The sequence below is a fragment of the Schistocerca piceifrons genome, chromosome X (genome assembly GCF_021461385.2).
Source record: "Schistocerca piceifrons isolate TAMUIC-IGC-003096 chromosome X, iqSchPice1.1, whole genome shotgun sequence".
In the NCBI taxonomy this organism is placed as follows: domain Eukaryota; kingdom Metazoa; phylum Arthropoda; class Insecta; order Orthoptera; family Acrididae; genus Schistocerca; species Schistocerca piceifrons.
In genome coordinates, this window is record NC_060149.1 from 761,307,233 (window position 1) to 761,327,659 (window position 20,427).

The 20,427-nt window shown below is 37.7% G+C and overlaps 1 protein-coding gene across 1 annotated transcript; it reads left to right on the forward strand.

The window, feature by feature from the left end:
- The first annotated feature begins 5,257 nt into the window (after window positions 1–5,257).
- On the forward strand, window positions 5,258–17,484 carry LOC124721123 (prostatic acid phosphatase-like). The gene is made up of 2 exons (XM_047245939.1): window positions 5,258–5,386; window positions 17,200–17,484. Exons 1-2 carry the CDS (start codon window positions 5,297–5,299, stop codon window positions 17,350–17,352), a joined length of 243 nt encoding a protein of 80 aa, XP_047101895.1. The 5' UTR covers window positions 5,258–5,296; the 3' UTR covers window positions 17,353–17,484.
- The last annotated feature ends 2,943 nt before the right edge of the window (window positions 17,485–20,427 follow it).

A 20,427-nucleotide genomic window follows, 5' to 3' on the forward strand; every position in this document is an offset into this window, starting at 1 on the left:
GGTTTGACAGAAAAATTTATACAAAATTTGCACAAAAGCAGAGAATAACTTGGCACAAGAGCACTGAAGTTCTGTAGCCTGTAGTAATACATAACTAAATGCTAATGTAAATGAACATTTAAACTTACTTTCGAAAGTATTAACTAACTACCTATACTCTATATGATCAACATGAATTAATTTAACTTTGAACTGCTCAGTCTAGTAAAAAAATAAATAAATACATAAAGATCTACACTCGCACAAAATTTATACCTAAAATGTAAACAAAATGAAAGACTATCAGTTTTTATGAAATATTTTCTTTTTGATCTAAATACGCTCAGAAAAGTGAAACATTCAATAGATAGCCTAGCAAAGAAGTAAATGCACTAGTCTAAAATGTAATATTAACTAAATTACCTCTTATTTCAATATTAATCACTTAAGTTATCAAGAGCTTCATGGACGTACATCTGCCAGAGATATTAGACCATCAGATATTAGCTCACCAGATGTTGCTTGGTGGTGATAATGTAATGGGCATGAGGGACATTGATGTGTGGGCAGATGATGTCCATTGTGATAAGCAAGAATCCAGGTCATAATAGAGTGAGGATTGGAGAAGTGATGAAGGAAGTGATTTGAGTCCTTGATATAGAAAATTAAGCTGTGGTCAGTGGATTGGACGTGTTGGGCAACGAGAGCAAAGCTTTCTTTTATGGGTGCACAGTAATTACCATGGAACAATCTAGGATTGTTAGATTTATGAATATTAGGAAGTACATAAAAAGTGACTGTGCATCGAGATATCTTAGATGAGGAGGGAGATGATCTCAGGTGGAGTTTCCGGAATCAGCTGAGGAATTTGAGATGGTATTAGAGTTTATGATGAACTTCTAGGATGGGACAACTGTTGTTGAGCCTTTAGGTGAGAGCATCAGACAGTTGACCAATACCTTCTGTCAGGTAATCAGTGTAGTTCTTCATGATAGTGGCAGAACCTTTGTCTGCATGGCTGATAATCAAATCAGAATCTCTTTTACAATTGTGAAACTGTTCTTTCCTCCACTAAGGGGTTTATGTTCTCAAGAAGAGACCTGGGAAATGAAGTTGAGACCAAGTTGGAGGTAAGGAATTCCTGGAAGGTAATCAGAGCTGGTTGGGTAAGATTGGAAGAAGGTAATGCTTGGACAGAGGTATTACAGAAAGGTAAGGTTCGGAGTTAGATTTCACTTGATTTTGATCAGTGAGGTTGATGGAAGGAAAGTGTTTCCACTATACAGATCTTGCGAAGGGGTATAGATGTTTGACAAACCCAGCATGACTGAATTTAGACCTTTGGAATAGGAAAAAACTTCTATGGAATCATTGTTAATAGTGGATAGGTTGACACCAGTGTTCTGGATTTATCTGGCTTGTAGATTTTTTGAAACATTTGGAGGGAGTTTTGATAGATCTGGTTGATGGAAGAAGTGAGTAAGATGAAGGGCTGCGTGTTACAATGGGTTGACAAGGGGGTTCACTGAATATGGAGTGGATATAGTTGAGCAATGGTGTTCGAAGGCAGGAATAAAATGACAAAAGATTGGAAAACTTGTGGAGATGTGTTTAGAGTAAGGTACCAGTAGTTGGAGACTGAGAAGTTCAGAATAATGGATGGGTGCAGATGATTTGATTGCATAATAAAAATATTGTATGGAGAGATGTAGTGAACACATCAGTTTTAATGTGATCATATTTTAAGGTGATAAACATTACACATGTGGTTGGAACCAATTACTCTCATGAGTTATTAAATTACAGCCATGATCTCACTTCCATTGCGCTATGGATAAAATTGCATGGAGTGCACATTGCAAAATAGTTTCTTCCACCCTGAGCCATCAGCATTTACTAGGAAGGATCAGAGGTACACAAGACAAAATACATACCAGCACCGTAAGCAGGTACATAGAACAAAGACTTGAGGAACTAAGAAGAAATGCTGGAGCATTTTCTAAATGGGCAATTTAAATATGATTTATGGAGTCAGCCACCGTGAAGTTCTTGCTGATTGGTTAACCCTTTGACTGCTATTGACAAGTTAACTTGTTATGCCCCGCTGCTCCCCAGGTGCTATTGATGAGTTTAAGTGTGGCCTCTGGGTTCTCATTCAGCACAGTTGATGGCTTAACTTGTGCATCCATGCTGATCCCTGAGTGCTAATCCCAAGTATAGATATGCAACAACTCTGGTACCAGTGTGCTGTTGGTAAGTTTAAATGTACAGCAGATTTTCTGCTCCACACCTCATTAGCTTTTTACAGTTCTGGTCACTGAGTTCTCTTCCAGTAATTTGTCTGCTGTGATCTCATTTTTCTGCATTTAGTTTCATTTCGTGTTTTAATATTCATCAGGATTTGGTAAAAAAGGCTTTTGTCATCATCTGTTCTACAAAGAAAATGAGAAAGGTTTCATAGTTTCACTGAGGAATGACGGTGGATATGAATTATTCAATGTTGATGTAAGTGATAACTACTACTCATATTCTGAAAGCAACAGTCCTAAGCTATCAATGTTAACAGGTGTAAACCACAGTCCTATGCTTCAACAAGAGATGTAATTGATAGTTCATGTGAATTCAAAGACTCTAAAAGTGATAGTGAAATGCTTAGAAAGAAATTACAGTTTAGTCACAAATTTGACAGGGAAGAAAATGATTTTCATCCAGTTAATCACAGTTTTGATGATTCACCATGTGGACACAAGTGTCAACCAGGAAATGATCCAAGCACTCTGTTAGACTTCTTGTTATTCTTCACAGTAGATATGATGACATGTATGGTGACGAGGCAGTCAGTTTTATTTATTCAAGGAAACTGCTTTAGAATCACTGCATTCATGATTATCAAAGGGGATAGATACAGGATGTGAAGAAATGTATTGTTTCATATCTGTTTATTTTCTCATGCTTCCCACAAAGCAGCTAAAAATTAGCAGATATTAATCCAGAGAAGTTTTTATGAGCAATCCAGTTTTCAGTGAAGTTATGTACAGACAACAGTTTCTTTTACTTTTTAGAATGCTAGATTTCAGTGACACCTCTGCCATTTTAAAATTGGGAACAGTATTGGTAATGTTTGTACAGTAAGCCTGTTGTTGTTCAAAGAGTGTTTATATCTTTCAAACAATTTATTCCATCAAAATGGAATACAGTTGATCTAAACAAAATGTATGTGGTGTGACTGTCAGACTGGCTATGTCAAGTGGCAACATTTATGGAACATGCACACACCCTTTACAGTAGCAATATATATTAAAGCCACACTTGTTTTCCTGGCTTTGCAACCATGGAACAAAAACTTGTGGTACTGTTCACAGTAACAGCCACAATAAGCAAAACTTCAGACAAAACTGAAATGAGGAGATACTGGATGTCAACTAATATGGTGCTTTCCAATAAGTGGTGCAAGGAAAGGGAAGTGTGGATACTAACCACATGTAACACTATAGAAATGCTAGAGACAGGAAAAAATTGACAGCAATACTGGAGAAAAATTAAGAAAATGCAATGAACTGTAGAATGTAACTTGAATATGATAGAAATGGATTGTTTTGATATGCTGTGAGCTATGTTGGCTCAATATGAAAAACAATGAAATGATATAGAAAGTTCCTTTATGAAACTTCCTGGCAGATTAAAACTGTGTGCCCGACTGAGACTCGAACTCGGGACTTTCCCGAGTTCGAGTCTCGGTCGGGCACACAGTTTTAATCTGCCAGGAAGTTTCACATCAGCGCACACTCTGCTGCAGAGTGAAAATCTCATTCTGGAAGTTCCTTTATGTTTTTATCAACATGGGCATTATATATGCACATGTTCTACACAGGTTAGTGACAGGTCGAAAAAAGTGAGTAGCAGAGTTTCATTTCTTCCTGGATAGGGAACTCCAGAAAAATCAGTAAAGGAAGGTGCTGTGATGATAATCCTGTATGTCTTGTGGGGAGCCATTTCATTTAACTTTCATGGACTTCTGTAAGGTTGTACAGCAAATGGCTTACTTGACAGCACAAGGTAATAAAAAAGATTGCCAAGAGCTGGCTATAGGGCTCAATGATGTAGACAGATTTTCTAGATCTTGATAACTGAGACACTGCTAGAATTGTATGATGGCACTGATTAAGCAGATTGAATTCTGGCTTATGCTGATGATAGCTTGAAAGTGGTCTCTGGGGCTGTAAACAGAAGCTTAAAGAAAATTAAACCCTGCACATACAAAGAAGCAGTGTTGCTGCAGGGATATGACATTACCAATGACTGCAGATAAAACTACACATACATTGCCTAAGGGGCAAAATTTCCTTAAACTGGAATCCAACTTGTAAACTAGACTACAGTTGAAGTATACATAACACTGTTTACAGGTGTTTAGGAGTATTCTTTGATGATAGAAGAAACTTATCAGCACACATAGATACATTCTCTCAAAAGTTGGCTAAAATTGTGCATGAAACTGCCAATGTCAACACTGCTAGTTATAACTAACTTCAAGTGACTGGATGTTGAAAAATCATACCAAAATGCAGTCCTGTTTGTCAATGTGGGCTTTGCAGTAACTGCTTAGACTCGCAGGCTTCATCCGATATGCTACAAAGCTACCCTATAATGCACACTGTGAGAAGTTCTCCTGTGAATAGCGCAAGTCTTCTGTACTTCATCACCAGAGATTCCCATCATTAATTTGGGAACATGGCTATTGGTCACTCAATTCCTCAACTATACTGTAGATGTTGTCTATACTCCTTCCGTTATTTGAAACCTGAATAATTTTTCGCTCTTAAATTTCCACTAGCTAGTGATTAACTACTTTTAAATTACCACTCATAGCCACTTCTATGACTTTCTAAGAATAATATTATATGGCACTGATAGCACACTGTTTTTTGTGGCATTCTCCCAGGATGAAATGCTTAGTGTGTTGCTTGTCAGTTTTTTAACTTTTACAGGAAAAACGTAAACTGCAGCTTCCTGCTTGGACTGCTGGTTATTATCCAGATAAATTAAGGACACTGGCTGCCAGAAGTTTGGCTTTGTTTTCTGAAAGTCAGACGATGAAACGTCTTAATGGAGGTTTGTCTTTTGCTTCTCTGACTTATGTTAGCAGCTGTGCAATAATTCTGTAAGATATTCTAAAATAATTTTAAATGTTTCAGGTCCTTTAGTGAAACACATTATAGAAAAAATCCAGTCACAAAGTAACACTTCAAGAACTGTGTCTCCAAAATTTCTCATGTTTTCTGCCCACGATGTTACCATTGTGAATGTTCTCCAAACTATGGGGTTCACAGAGCTATTAAAGCCACAGTATGGTGCAGCAGTTATCATTGAACTTCATTCAACAAATGACAGTGGTTATGAAGTTAAGGTATGTTGACATTGCATATAAAATAGTAATTAGATGTCTTACATTTATGTTGACTGCACTGACATTCTATATATTTATTCCTGTAATTAGTCATGCTAGCTACAAAATATGATAGATCGTGCTTTCATGAGCAGAAGATCATCAAGGTAGTTCTGCTCATATTGACTGTTTTATTCATGTTCAACAAAAGGTTGTTTTCATTCAGCCAGTACAAGGGCCTTTCATTGCTTTTGTCTAGGTCATTTCTTTTCTGCCATTGTGAAGTATTAGGTGAGGAGAAGGCTGCATTATCAACAAATAACACAAGTACTGTTGATAGTAGGTTTCCAGGGAGATCAGTACTAACAAATGTAGAGTATTAAATGTAGCATTGAGCCTTGTGGTACTCCTGAGGTGATGGATAATTTATTTGAAGGAGTTGTTCTTCCATCAGGTGTTGTTATTTCCATCAGATGTCTTATATTTGACAGACAGGATTGGAGAAACTGATTGTAGACACATCTTGTACCATATATATCCAGTTATGTAAGAGTAGATATTAATTTACTAGTTCAAAGGCTATTGTTGGATTCATAAAAAGACTAGAAGGGTAATGTTTTAGATTGACTCACACTGTTTCAGATTATTAAATGAAGAGAGAGCTTCAGTGTTTGAAATATTTTCTTATGAATGCCAAACTGATGTGCTGTTAATAAGGAGTTGCTTTCAAGGAAGACAACACATGCATTGTGGCCCATGTGTAACAGGCATATAAACTGCAGAAGATACATGCTCCACAAGATCTGGTGATTTTCAGAGAACCAAAAGCAGTCAGAGAACCAAATGCAGTCATAATAAATAAATGAATCTGTGTGATGACAGATCCCAGGACACTAACTTAAGGAACATTTGATTGTATCACACACAAATTTTATCTCATTACCAACCTCTTTTTATTAGGTAGCTAGGTATATCACTGAGGCTAAATAAGAGGGAAATTTCATATTCCTAATAATTTGGAGAATGTCTTTCAAAGTTGTACTAGTTAAGGAATGAGATTTCTCAGATGTAGAGCATTTTAAGTGGAGATATTTTGCTGGTGGAGAGCAGCCTGCTGATAAAATATTATCTGTAATTTTAAAAAAATGTTTATGTACTGTATTACTTACGTCTGATATCATTTTCTTGTTGACCATTGAAGTAGAAAGATTCTGGAGTTAATGATTGGTGCCAATATGTAAAGTCTTCTTTTACATGATTCCTTGAAACTCTTAAATATTCTGATGCTGTGAAGTCTTCAATATTTCTTCTGTGGATGAAAATATATAATGATGTGGAACTTATTTGTGGTAGGCTAAACCTTAAAAAGAAACTCTGGTGGAAAAATCCAGATAAAATTTGGCCACCAGAGAAAAGGCAGCTAGGTATAATGAATTACTTCTACAATTATACAGAGTTCATGCAAAACAACTTATTCAGCAACTAGCTAAAGTTTATTGTAGGTTACTGAAGTAACAAATTGTTCTGAGTGATTTAGAAAAGGCTCAAGTCATTTCTGTTGCTACTTTCGAGTGCCACTTTGCAATCAAAGTTAGTTTCCCAGCTCTGTCTGCATTCAAGATAAGTCAGCTGTTGGAAAAAACAGCCTTATGGATTGCAAAGATAAAATATTGTTGAGTTATTAAGAAGAGAAACAGTTCTTGACCACTCCATTTAGAGAAGTTATCAAGTTTCTGCTGTAATGCAAATGGAAATCTAATAAATGGTGGAACATTTTGCCATGGTTGCTGCCCCTGCTAGTTAGGATCCAGTTTTCCAATAATGCAAAGTGTTTGTAGATCTGGATTGTTGGGACTTTTGTTTTACCAGTCATGAAGCTTACAGTAATCCCTTCTGCATGTTGGAGCTTGAATTTGTTTTGTCTGCAGCTTCTGATATTACCTGGTCATGATAGTCTATTACAGTATGCTACAGGAGCTCATAGCAAGAGAATTAAAGATATGCCCCCCTCACCCTTTTAAAATGTATTTAGGTAATGCGATATTTCATGATTGGTGGAGCAATGCTTTTTCAATCCCATATTAAAAACTTAGGAAGGACTACACATGCTCGAGTAGCTCTTAAAGTGTTGCCCTTACCACCTCCATAGGAAATACTAGGTGGTTACATTTAAACATAAGAGTTCTGAGTGATGCAGTGCAGGCCATATACATCGCAGGATGGTGACATCATCATAGGTATGTTCATTAATGAGTGCATTTGCGAAGTACGCTGAAAAAGATAATAGTTCCACTTTCTGCCACTAAGTGAAAATATGGTGCTGTAAGCAATCAGAATGCATGTGTAATGTTCCCTGTTTCAATGTCAGTATGCTGTTTGTCACTGGGCAATGCGTGTTGACTTCTTTTGTGAAGTGACTGTTGGTATAAAGGGTTAAGTTTTGCATACGAAATGTAATGACTGTTGAGAAGAAAGATCATGCACTGCTGGTAAAGTTGTTTTATCAGAATGCCAGCAATAGCAGCACTGCATTGTGGGAATATCATCAACAGAAACAACTGCAAAGAAGCCTGATGTTAATAAATGGGCTATAAAATATAATAAAGAAATTTGAAGAAACAGATGTGTAAGGTGGTGCAGGAGGGAGAGGGAGGCAACTCATTCCCACAGCAGTTGTTGATGAAGTTGTTGTAGCTATAGCCTGCCATGCAGCACGTGCTTCAGATTCTGCAACCAGTGCTCAGGCTGTGTCATGGGAATTCTCTCCATCCTGGGAAACAGTTAAGAAGAGTTTGTGATGCATTTTACACTAGTGCCCGTACAGTATTCAGAATGTGCATCAAATGAAGCCTCAAGAAAGGCTACAACTCCATGACTTTGTCTATCATTTTTTGGCACAGATGGAACTGGGTGACACGTGGCCATGGAATATCCTTAAGGTGGACAAAGCACATTTTACTCTGCACAGTGTTGTGTATGTCCAGAATTGTCACATATGGGGTTGTGCGGGAACATCCATTACACATGACTTATGTGACTGAGTGATGGGATTTTATAACCTCCTTCATTCTCTGTCTGTTTTTCTTTGAGGATGACACCTCACAGGCCTATATGGTGTACACTGGCATCTGCTTAATATAAGGACCTCCTTGTGCGACATGTGATTCCAACTTTGCAAAAATGCAACTGTGTCCACACCACTATTTTCATCCAAGATTGGGCAACATCACATGTTACTTGCCTGGTGAAAGATTTGTTTTGAATAACCTTCAGTAATGACCACGTCATCTCTAGGCAAATTTTATGTTCTGTACATAGAGTATGCTAGGTTCTTTTTTGTTTTGGAGTAATGTAAACAGGTAATGTTCAGTGTTTAAGTGTTAATACAATCAAATGTCCTTAAGTGGTAAATGAATGTTTTGTTACATTTCCTCTCAAACTGTTACCTAATAATAGTACTGTGTCATGCCTAATTCAATTCCTCAAGCAGAAGTGGATGAGTTAAACATCTGAATTGAAACCATCATACAACAGAAGCAGTACGCATCTGGACATGGGTTCCTCTTCAAATTACTCTTTATTGAGTCCCCTATACAAGTTGTAGAACTTTGTAATGGGAATTTCTGAACTCCCTGTATGAGGTTTGTGGAGCACATTTGATTTTAAACTTCATGGCTGCTACATCATATGGACCTGAGCGTAAGGTTCTTGAAAGCTCTGGATGTTTTAAAATGTGTGTCATAGTATGTCATAGGTAGCAGCCTGTGTATCCTAGTTCGACAGAGTCTTCGTGTAATACCAACTTGGGTTGGGATGATAGGTTTAAAATAATTCATGTGCAGTGTACTGTGAGGAATTAATTAAGTCATTGGGGTGTTTTCAATGAGCCCTATTCCCAGTCTGTGTTTGGACTGGTGAGGCCCCACGTATATCAGCCCGCAAACGTAACAACCATTTCATAATCTGTAAGCAACAGTGCCTTTTGAATCCAAATAAAACTTCTGTTTTAGAGGCGGATGTGAAGAATGAATAAAGACTGAGAGGGTGCCTCTTTGGCTTCTTGGGTTCGAAACAATTTAAAAATAAATGAGCTTTGTACATATATTTAAGGTTTTATTCGGTAAAATTTTAAACAAGTATTTACCTCAACTTTATTGTGGTGTATAAACAATGATGAGTCAAAGCATTTTCACCATTGCCACCATGAGACTGAATACTACCTGTTGGTGGTGCAAGCAAGTGATGTGGCAAAGAAAGTATATAAATGAAGCAGAGACAATTACGGAATCATTCTTGAAATGATATGGGCAACAAATGGGGAAACCCACTGACACACAAATGACTTTAACAAAGTGTACATTGTTACAGGCTGGCACCAAAGAATGAGAATCAGAGAAACAGCAGAGCTCATTGGCTATTCTCATGCTACACTTGTGAGCACCTATGGAAAATGGTTGAAGGATAGTGAAATCATCAATAGGCAACAAAGTGTTGGATGTCTATGCATCATTATAGGACATGGATGTTGAAGGATTGCCCACTCTATGCCAGATAGATAGTCATCTGTGGTAGATCTGATGACAAAGTACAATGCTGATGCAGGCACAAGTGTTTCAGAGCACACCATTCAACGTGGGGCTCTGCAGCAGACATTGCCTATATGTTCCCTTGATGATCTGATAGCAGTGTCAAATATGCTTGCAGTTGGCATGGCATCATCAAGATTGGACTCTGGATCAGAGTCATGCTAAGGTGATACTGAACCCCTGGTAGGACTGCCAAAGTTGTGACACCCCACTCCATTCCGCTGACCCCCCACCCCCAACCCCACCCTCCCCCTTGCCTGCATGCCAACCTCCTCTGCCATGAAACTATTTTCCTGCAGTTTTTCCTACACAGATTTAGCAAATTTTATACTCTTGTAAGTATAGTTTAATGAAAATGGAACATTACTGAAAAAATTGCTTAAATTAACTGTATTGATAATATAAAATATTACATACAGCAAATTAAAAGTATCAATGTTGTAAATAAATTAAACCTTGTATAAATTTTTTGAAAATCTGAAAGTAAAAAAATTTAAATTTTATTATTTATGACAATTATTGCACACTGTATTAAGTATGATATATAATACATTTTATTTGTTTCTCATACACTACAAGGGGCCTCCAACAAGTAATGCAACCCATTTTTGTCCTCAGCCAATTTTGGTTGAAAAATTCAGAACTTGTTGTGGGACATCATGGAATATTCCTGCTTCAGTCCCTATAGTTTCAGGAAGTTCTGATAAGTTGCAGTGCTGTGCATAGCCTTCAAAATGGGACCTGTAAAAGAGGTGCATTCCAAGCAGAGAGCTGTCATTCAGTTTGTTTTGGTGGAAAACCAGAGCATCACAGATATTCATATGCACTTGATGAATGTCTGTGGAGACCTGGCAGTGAACAAAAGCATGGTGAGTCATTGGGCAAGGCATTGTTATCATTGCAACAAGGTTGTGCAAACCTGTCTGATCTCCCACGTGATGGCTGGCTGCACACAGCTGTGACTTATGCAATACTGGAACATGAGGACACTCTCATGAGGTAATCGGTGGATCACAATCCAACACCTTGCTGCACAACTGGATGTCTTTGTTGTTAGTGGTGACACACTTGTCCACCAGCTGGAGTACTCAAAGGTGTGTACCCACTGGGTTTCTCGCCACCTAACAGAACACCATAAAGAGCAATGAAAGACCATGTGTACAGAATTGCTTGTGCATTACAAGGTTTGATCATGACAACTTTTTGTCGAACATCGTCACAGGTGCTGAAACATGGGTTCATCACTTCGAACCAGAAACAAGAGTGATGTCCTCGCTCATGTTGCAACAATTAACTCAGAATTGTGTTGTTACCCTCAGGAAATTGAAGAAGTGACTTAGTGTGTTCATTGCCACAAAAATGGAAACAAACTTCTCTTTCTCCATGATAACCAAGGCCTCACGCAAGATACAGCTCACAAAATTTCATTGGACTGTTCTTCTTTATCCACCCTACAGCTTGGGGATCTTGTACCTTCCATTGGTTTGGCCTAATGAAGGATGAACTCCACAGGAAGCAGTATGCGGATGATGGGGAGGTTATTACCGCAGCAAGATGTTGGCTCTGATGTCAACCATTAGAGTTGTCCCATTTGGGCATACGGGGCCTCCCAGTAAGGTGGCATAAGGCCATCACATTGAACAGAGATTAAGTTGAAAAATAGAATTCTGTAGCCAAAAGAGTGGGGAATAATATGGTATACTTCAATCTGTTTTCAGAAAAGAAATGTTGCACTACTTATTGAACACCCCTATTTTAGTAGTGCTTAAATTACTAATCAGAAATAAAATAAAAAGGGTTACAATTTTAATTTGCAATTTCCTCATTTGAGTGAAACAAGTTCATTGATTATGTTATAAAAGTCACATTTAGCAGCTGTGTTCTGTTGACAAAATATCTAAATTTTACAGTCAGTTTTCACCATAATTGACCTTAAGTAGCTTCTCTTATTATCTAAAATTGTGTGCTGCAATCACTGGTGTTGTCCTTAAATATCCTTAGAGCTACTGTGATGACTGGATAAGGATTCCTTGACCTATCCTTTACAAATATCCAAAAGGGGGCCATATCACTGCTTTTCACCTGTTCTTTCAGCTGGAACCTGAAAGCAGCTATTTTGTTAACTAACTTGTCTGTGCCAATATTGCCATGAGATGTTGTGCATACAGTCCAGTCTAGAGGTTAGCATGTGTGCTGCGGGCCACTAGTTCAAATTCAACCACCAGCAATTTTTATTTGTCAGCAAATTCAGCTGTACAGTTTTCAGGATAAGATACAGAGGTTTCATTTACAGTGTTTTTTGACAGGTAAGTAAGATGAAGGAGTGTGATATATGTAAGCTCTACGTTACATTTCATGTATTATTGTGTTATATACTTTAGCTGAAACAGCCTTTGGTCAGAAGCATATATTTGCTTTGAGGAACTACATCACCGCAGCAAAAAATCCATTGATGCAGCTGTGTCAGCCAAGCACTCTGTTGCCAAATAATTCATGTTAATGGTAGACATCTGTTCAGTGGTACTCATTTCTTTATGATAATACTGGGACAAAATGACACTGTAACAGCAGCATACATTTATAATCATTGCCAGAGGGAAAGACTTCTTCTGGCAGGCAGAAGATAACAAAATGAGGGGTAGCAGAACTAGCTTAGTTCTCCTTGGTAGTTTTTGAACTGTCTTTTTTTCAATGGACTTTTTTACTCTCCCTCTGTGTTTGCACCCTTGGCAGGTGCCTATTTTTCCAAGTCCTCATTACTGTTCTGTTGTGGACCAAAGGAAACATGTCACTTTGTCAGATGAATCAAATTTGTGGTTACACCAAGTTGATGGTCATGTCAGCATATGCCATCACCCAGGTGGAAGGATGCTCAAAGCATGCACTGCACCCTTGGTGTAGGTCAGTGGAGGCAGTGATACGATATGGGGGACATTCACCTTGATTTTTGTGGTACCTGGGGTAGTAATTGAAAGCACCATGACAGTTGTAGACTACGTGACCATTATTGTGGACCACCTGCAGCCCTCTCCACTAGATGTCATCCCCAATGGCATCTTCCAGCAGGATAACTGCCCATTTCATATGCCACACTCATGCTACAGTGGTTTGAGGAGCATGATATTGAGCTCAGGCTGATGCCTTGACCACCAAATTTGCCTGATGTGAATCTGATGGAACACAGCTGGGGTGTTATCCAATGTCAGTTCCTTGCTCACACACCATCAGTCTGTTACTTGTGGGCACATTTCTCTGGGAAAGTAATAAGGACTTGGTGACACCATGCCATGAAGAATAGCTGTTGTATTGTGTTCCAAAAAGGGCCAACATGTTATTATGTAACTAGCCATAATGTTATGGCTCATCAGCGAATTGTAGAACTATATTCAGCCCTGAAGACACTGGAACAGATGAAATGTCATTGAAGTAGAAAGTTTTTCACCTGTTCAGATTTCCTTGTTGTCCCATATGACAGATGCCCATGTCAGGGAAAGTGATCCGAAATATAGAGTTAAAACATTAGGATAAACATGTATCATTTTACAACACCTGATAAAAAAAAAGTGAAGCACCTGGAAGTCATGGTCATGGTCAGATGTCATTGTAACTTCATACATGTACACACCATCAGTGGGTATGTAAATGATTAGAGTTGTAATTATGTGTGACAGGTGGAACAGCCACTGGAATACATTTGTGTTGTTCATGTATAGTGTTGTTACCAGGCCTGGTAGGTTTTATGAGGGGTGTGAACAACATCAATGTTGGCTGCTCACTGGGAAGGGCATGGACATATTTCATCATCTAATGAGACTGTGTTATCAGCAGCTTACAGAGTTTGAAAGGGGCCTCATTGTGGGTCCTCATTTGGCCAGCTGGGCAAATTGTGCAATATCCAGATATTTGTGGGGCATATGGATGTGACAGTGTCCTGGTATTGGACCACATGAGAATGTGACAGCAGGCATATGCATCATCAAGATTCTTGTTGACAATATCTGACAACACAAGAGATGATCACTGTAATATCCACCAAGCTCATCATAACCTCTTCACATTTGCATGTGCCATCCAGAAACAAGTAATTGACTCCCTGCAACATTGTGTCATCCCACACCATTGGTCATAGGCTAGCAGCAGCCAGAATAGGGAATTAACATCCCTGGCTGCACTTTGAGTGGTCTCATAACTTACAAGCATTGGAAGCATGGACTGCTGATGAATGGTGTCATTATGTTCAGTGTAGAATTGCAGTTCTGCACTACCCTGGATTTCCACCACTGACTTGTATGGAGGCAGCCTGGGAGACATCCTATTTGTCAACTGTTTTGGAGAGGCATAGGGCTGATACTCCTGGATTCACAGTGTGGGGAGCCAATCTGGTGTGAATTTAAGGTTGTGATTGGAAGTGATTGAGGGAACTCTCACGGCACAATGGCATGTTATGGACATCATATGTCCTCAAGTTTTTCCTCTCATGCCATTTTTTAACAGAACAATGCTTGTCCTCACATGGTATGTGTCTTTATTAACTGATTGCATGGTATTGAGGTACTACTATGGTCGGAAATATCCTCAGATCTGTTCCCAATAGAACATGCGTGGGGCCAGCTCAGACGTCAACTTTGTCCTGGTGCCAGTGTCTGGGAAATCAAGGACCAATTACAAAAGATGTAAACCAGTTTACTTTAGGGTAGTATACAACAGCTTTATGACACCTTTCCCAGCTGAACCAGCACATGCTTACAGGCCAGAGGGGCTGAAATGTTAAACCGGTAAATGGGCTCTTTGTAAATTTGACTAATTTTGTAATCATCAAAGTAAAGTGACTTGTTTCCTGACATGAAATCCTGTGAACTGTGGATGAATGGCAACAGGCAGATTCCATATTCCTAGATTCCCATAAAACATTTGACACAGTGCTATACTGCCAACTGTTAACGGAGGCACAAGCATATGAGATAGGTACACGATATGTGAGTGGTTTGAAGGTTTCTTAAGTAACATAGCCCAGTAAATTGTCCTCACCAGTGAGTGTTCATCAGAGACAAGGGTATCATCATGAGTGTCCCGTAAATGATCTGGTGAACATGGTAAGTAGCAGTCTGTGGCTTTTTGCTGATAGTACTATGGTGTTTGGGCAGGTGTTGTTATGAGTGACTGTAGGATGATACAAGGTGACTTAGACAAAATTTATATTTAATTTTGTAGTTGGTGTGATGAATGGCAGCTAGCTTTAAATGTAGAAAAATGTAAGTTAATGCAGATGAGTAAAGAAAACAAACCCATAACGTTTGGATACAATATTAGTAGTGTTCTGCTTGACACAGTCACCTCATTTAAATATCAGGGCATAACATTGCAAAGTAATATGAAATGGAATGAGCAGGCAAGGACTGTAGTAGGGAAGCTGAATGGTTGACTTGGGGTTATTGGGAGAATTTTACGGAAGTGCAGTTCATCTGTAGAGGAAACTGCATACAGGAAACTAGTGTGATTCATTGTTAAGTACTGTACAAGTGTTTGGGATCTGCACCATGTCAGATGAAAGAAAGACATTGAAGCAATTTAGAGGCAGGCTATTATATTTGTTACCAGTAGGTTCAAGCAACATGCAAGTAATGAGTGTTGAGGCTCACTTCTGAGCAATTCTATTGCTGCCAATGCACATTTTGTGTAAGGACCTAGAAGATAAGATTAGAGAGATTAGGGCACATACAGAGACATATTGTTAGTCACGTTTTGCTCACTCTATTTACAAGTGAAACAGAAAAGGAAATAGCTGGTAGGGGTACAGGGTACCCTCCATCATGCACCATACAGTGGCTTCAGGAGTATGTGTGTGGATGTAGATGTAGATCCTCTCAGCACATTAAGTTTTATTTTGTCTTCTCCTCCCCTTCTGAGTGCTTCAATTTTTTTGTTAGGCAGTCTATTTGATACCAAGGTATGTGTATATATTACTTCATATGGGTATACTGTGAGAAAAGTAGCTATTTTGGATTCTACTCTTCCACTTACACAGCTCAGTAACTGTTTTATGTAACTTTACACAGAACAATATTAGTTGTGTACCTAATGACAATGTCAAAACCTGTTTAATACAAACATCAGAGTTAAGTTGAATTTACAGCTTCAGTCCAGATTCTCTTATAAATTATAGGAGCGGTAGATAAGGTAAAATTTATAAATGCAAAGCAAGCAGACCATCTCAACGATTAAATGTTTAAGTGTTTGCTATGAAATGGCTGTAGTCATATTATATAATTCTCCAGTTTTTTTGTGGGATCTTTTTCAGTGTAACTGTCATCAATAGCCATCATAATTCAGAAACGTCCTCAGATGTCACAGACAGATTATTTATGCCAGTCAAGAACAAGGGTCTACCAAGCACTGATGCTTACAGGGCTCAATATTTATGTTTTCCCACTCGGAATTTAATCTTATTCCTGTGTTTAATATCAGTTTCTCTGTGGAGAAGCCTTTGTGGAATCCAGACTGAGTTGTTAATAAAATTTTAAGAAATATGGTTCAACATTCCTTTGTAATAAGCTACCTTCTTAGAAATTTTAAGAACTTGGAAAGGGTGATGTCTGAGCTACAGTTTGAAGTAATATATTTTTACAGCTTTCACAAGCAGCTGCTATAACTGTGTACCTCAGTCATTCATGAAACATACCTTGATGCATCAGAGTATTGTAAAGGTGACTCGATGAGGCACAATCAAGTTAGGACAACATTTTAGTATTTCACTTGTTATACTGTTATAATTGGAAGATTTGCTGTTTTTCAGTGACCTTATGATTTTTGTTATCTTTTTAATGGCTTATTTTCAAAAAAATGATGTCTGGAAGTGGAGTATTCTTTCTTTGTCTAGTAATACTTCAGACTGTTTATGTTTTGGGTTTGGAAATTTTTGTGCTAATTGGTATAGTGAAGAAGTTTACGATACAGCTTGCATGGCACCTTTGAATCTTTATAATAAATGTGTGGACCCTGTTCAGTTCTATCTCATGTATCTTAAGTGAAAACAGAACTCAAAGTTTCTAGAAATAGATTAAAGGATGTTTGTTTTGTATGTCTGTTATCCTCATGGTTGCATTACTTCACTGGTGAGTGGATGGCTAACTTTCATCACATGTCACTATATTCAATCAAGATTTTCATTATAATAACAAAATATTTTACCAATCAAATATCACCTTATACACACAATGTATTATTAAATTAATGTTGACTTTGTTACAGGTATTGTATTTGAATAATGCTTCTGACAGTGAGCCACATGTTCTCAACACTCCTGGTTGCACAGACAAGTGTCATTTGCAGCAATTTGTAGATCTGATGAAACCTGTTTTACCAGATGACTGGACAGTGGAATGTCAAAAGCTAGACAGCTAAATAACAGATTTTCAGCAAAGTGATTGTACACTTATATTAATAATAAAATATTTCATGCCATATATGTGATTACACTGCCTCATAAAATTGTACCATATTCAGTGTGTATCTGATAAATGTGAGATTGCATTTTGTCACTTTTTTTGTAAATAAATTTAAAATTGTTACATGTACATAATACATTTTTATGGAGAGAGAAGGAAATGTGGTCATCCTTATTTCATCACAAAGCTATCAGAATTATAAACTTATTTTCACATAATATACTTTAAAAGTTAAATCATAAACTTACATACTAGTGACTCACCAATGTTATACTAAAAGCCCAGTTTCAGTGTACTGTGTTCATGTACAGTTTAACTATAATATATCATTTAATTTCATAAGCTACATGGAAACTGATCACTATTTGAAATAATGCAGGTTTACATATTTTATTTCCTTCTGCTGTATTCTTTGTCAAGTAACAACATTATCCTTCAATAATTCCTCTACTGAGTAATAGCACTTTTGGACTAGCATGCTGTACAATTTTCTCTTCAGAAAACTATTCTTGATCCTATTTTAAATTTTATCTTTTAATTTGTTACAAATCATCATTCCTATGTAGTGCAAAGTGTGGACGAAAAACTGAGGGTTGCAAACATGAGCTTTTCTTAATTCCTTGAATTGTATGTATGCTGGAAACTATTTATTAAAAATGGACAAGATTTGATGTGTGCAATAATCCATGTATGTACGGGGGCAGAACACTTAATATATTCAGATCCCTTTGTAGTGGTTGACAAGGCATTCTTGGCCTTCCTTGTGCATGTTTCATATAATTTGTTTGTTTGGTGTTTTTTTTTTTTGCCAAGGTCAGTATTCTTTTCATGTTACCTGTGTTTCCCCAAAAGGCAATGCCATATTTTAGCATGGGTTCAAAGTAACTATGGCACACTATTTTTCTTGTGTACATGTTGTCGTGTTGGTTTCAACTGCCATAGCAAATGCCAGGCTGTTTAATTTATTTGCAAAGTGTGCAATATGTGATGACCATGACAGTTTTTCATCCATATGCATTTTCAAGAAATTGACACAGTCTGATTCTTTTAGTTCCTGAATTTTTTGCTTTATCTGAATATGATTTGCTTTTGATTGTATGGTTTTAAATTGCAATGGTTGAATTTTTTGAAATACTTAATTTTAATCCATTTCAGTGAAATTGGGTATTAAATTTTTCTAGGAAACCTGCAATATTTTTGGGAAGTTTGTTTGCATTACTATATTCAATCAGCATTGGGCATGTGCATTATTTTTGGGAAGTATGTCTGCATTGCTGTATTCAATCAGCACTGTTGCACCAACTGTAAATAATACTGAATGAGAATTTATGTTGAGTGGTGAGTCATTTACATAAAAAATGATGTTTGCTCTAATACCGAGCCTTGTGAAATTCCTTTTAAAATGGTTTTCCACTCTGATTCCGTTTTCTGTTGAATGACAGCATATGAATTAAACCAATGTAAAATGCAGCCCTCAACGCCATATTTTTCCAATCTGTGTATAAGTAAATAGTGGTTTACACTGTGAAAGGTTTTTGGTAAGTAAAAAACAAGTTATTGTAGTTTCCTGAGTTTTCTCTTTTTGGAAACCAAATTAATTTACTGAGATGACATAAATTTTTTAAATTAAATTTCTAACTTGTATTGCAGCAACCTTTTGAAATATTTTAGAAAATGCTGGAAGATGAGAGAAGGGATGGTAGTTTTCCATATCTTCTTTGGAGCCTTTTCTTGAATAATGGTTTGATATCAGCATATTGTTGTATCCATAGAAGATAGCCAAGTCTTAACATCAACACTGTTAATTTAATCATAGGTGAATAGCTGGGGAACTCTGTGTCATCAGTGGGTGCAGGCTTAATTAATACTGACAGTCTCATTTCAAACCAGGCGGAACAGTGCTAGCCCAGTCACCATCTCTGTGCTAACACTTGGCCTCTACATGTGTACATCTCCTTCAAGGCAACTATGGCAAGAGTTTGAAACTATTTTCTGAATAAATTTAGAATTTGCAAACCATTTCCAGTTGAGGTTATTTCAAGTCACTTCTGTAACAAAGGAAAGAACATTATAGCCAGGTCAAGACGCCCTCTCACATAGGCCAACTGGATAATTCCCTTAATTCCCTTCTTTTGAACTGTGTCACACACTCTATCAACACTCATGCTTGAGACATGACAGAAAGAAATAATTTTGGTGTCAGGTATGGGGCAAACAAAAGGCTTTCACAAAGTCATGTGGAAGGTAACCAACTTACTTGGATTGCTACAGCAACTATGGAAAATTGAAATAAGTTATGGCAGCTAGCAGCTTTTAGCTTAGTAGAAATTCTGCTCCATGACAGCAGAGTTCCATACGGAGTCCTAGCTGGTAGTGGGCTGTGGTAGCAGAGGCAGTGTCAAGGATGAGTGTGGGGCCAACATAGCCAAGCAGGTCAATGGCTGAGGCATCACATTGTGGTTATAAGGACATGCCCAAGCAACTAAAGGTCCAAGAGCTCGGGACCAGGGGCCCAGTCGCAGTAGCAGCAGCAGCAGTAGCAGCGGCAAGAGTGAGTGATGGCATTGACTCAGTGCAGTAAACTTGTCTCAAAGCACCACAATAAAATGGTACAAACCTGAAGAATCTTGTAATAGTCGTAACTATAATTATAAGTTACTAGCTGTAAGATGTTTAAAACAGCTCCACTTAGCAAAATAAGTTCAGTAGGAAATGGCAATGTATGTTCTTGAAGGAACATAGTGTGTTATAGCAAACTCTTCTGATGGTAACAGGAGAGACCTAAGGGTTTTTATTGAATATATGTTTGAATTAGTGAACATGGAATTTTGGCTAAATCTGTTTGTGAGAGAATGGGATGTGGGAAGAAGTGAAGCACATTCTAAAAGAGAACTATGTGAGTAAGAGGACAATAGACTTTTATGCTTGCAGGATATTTCAGGCGAGACTAGGCTGTGGGGAACCAATCTTGTTGTGGGCAAATAACATTGATGAAATGCAGAGACACTTTTTGGCAGCTGTAAACAGGGCT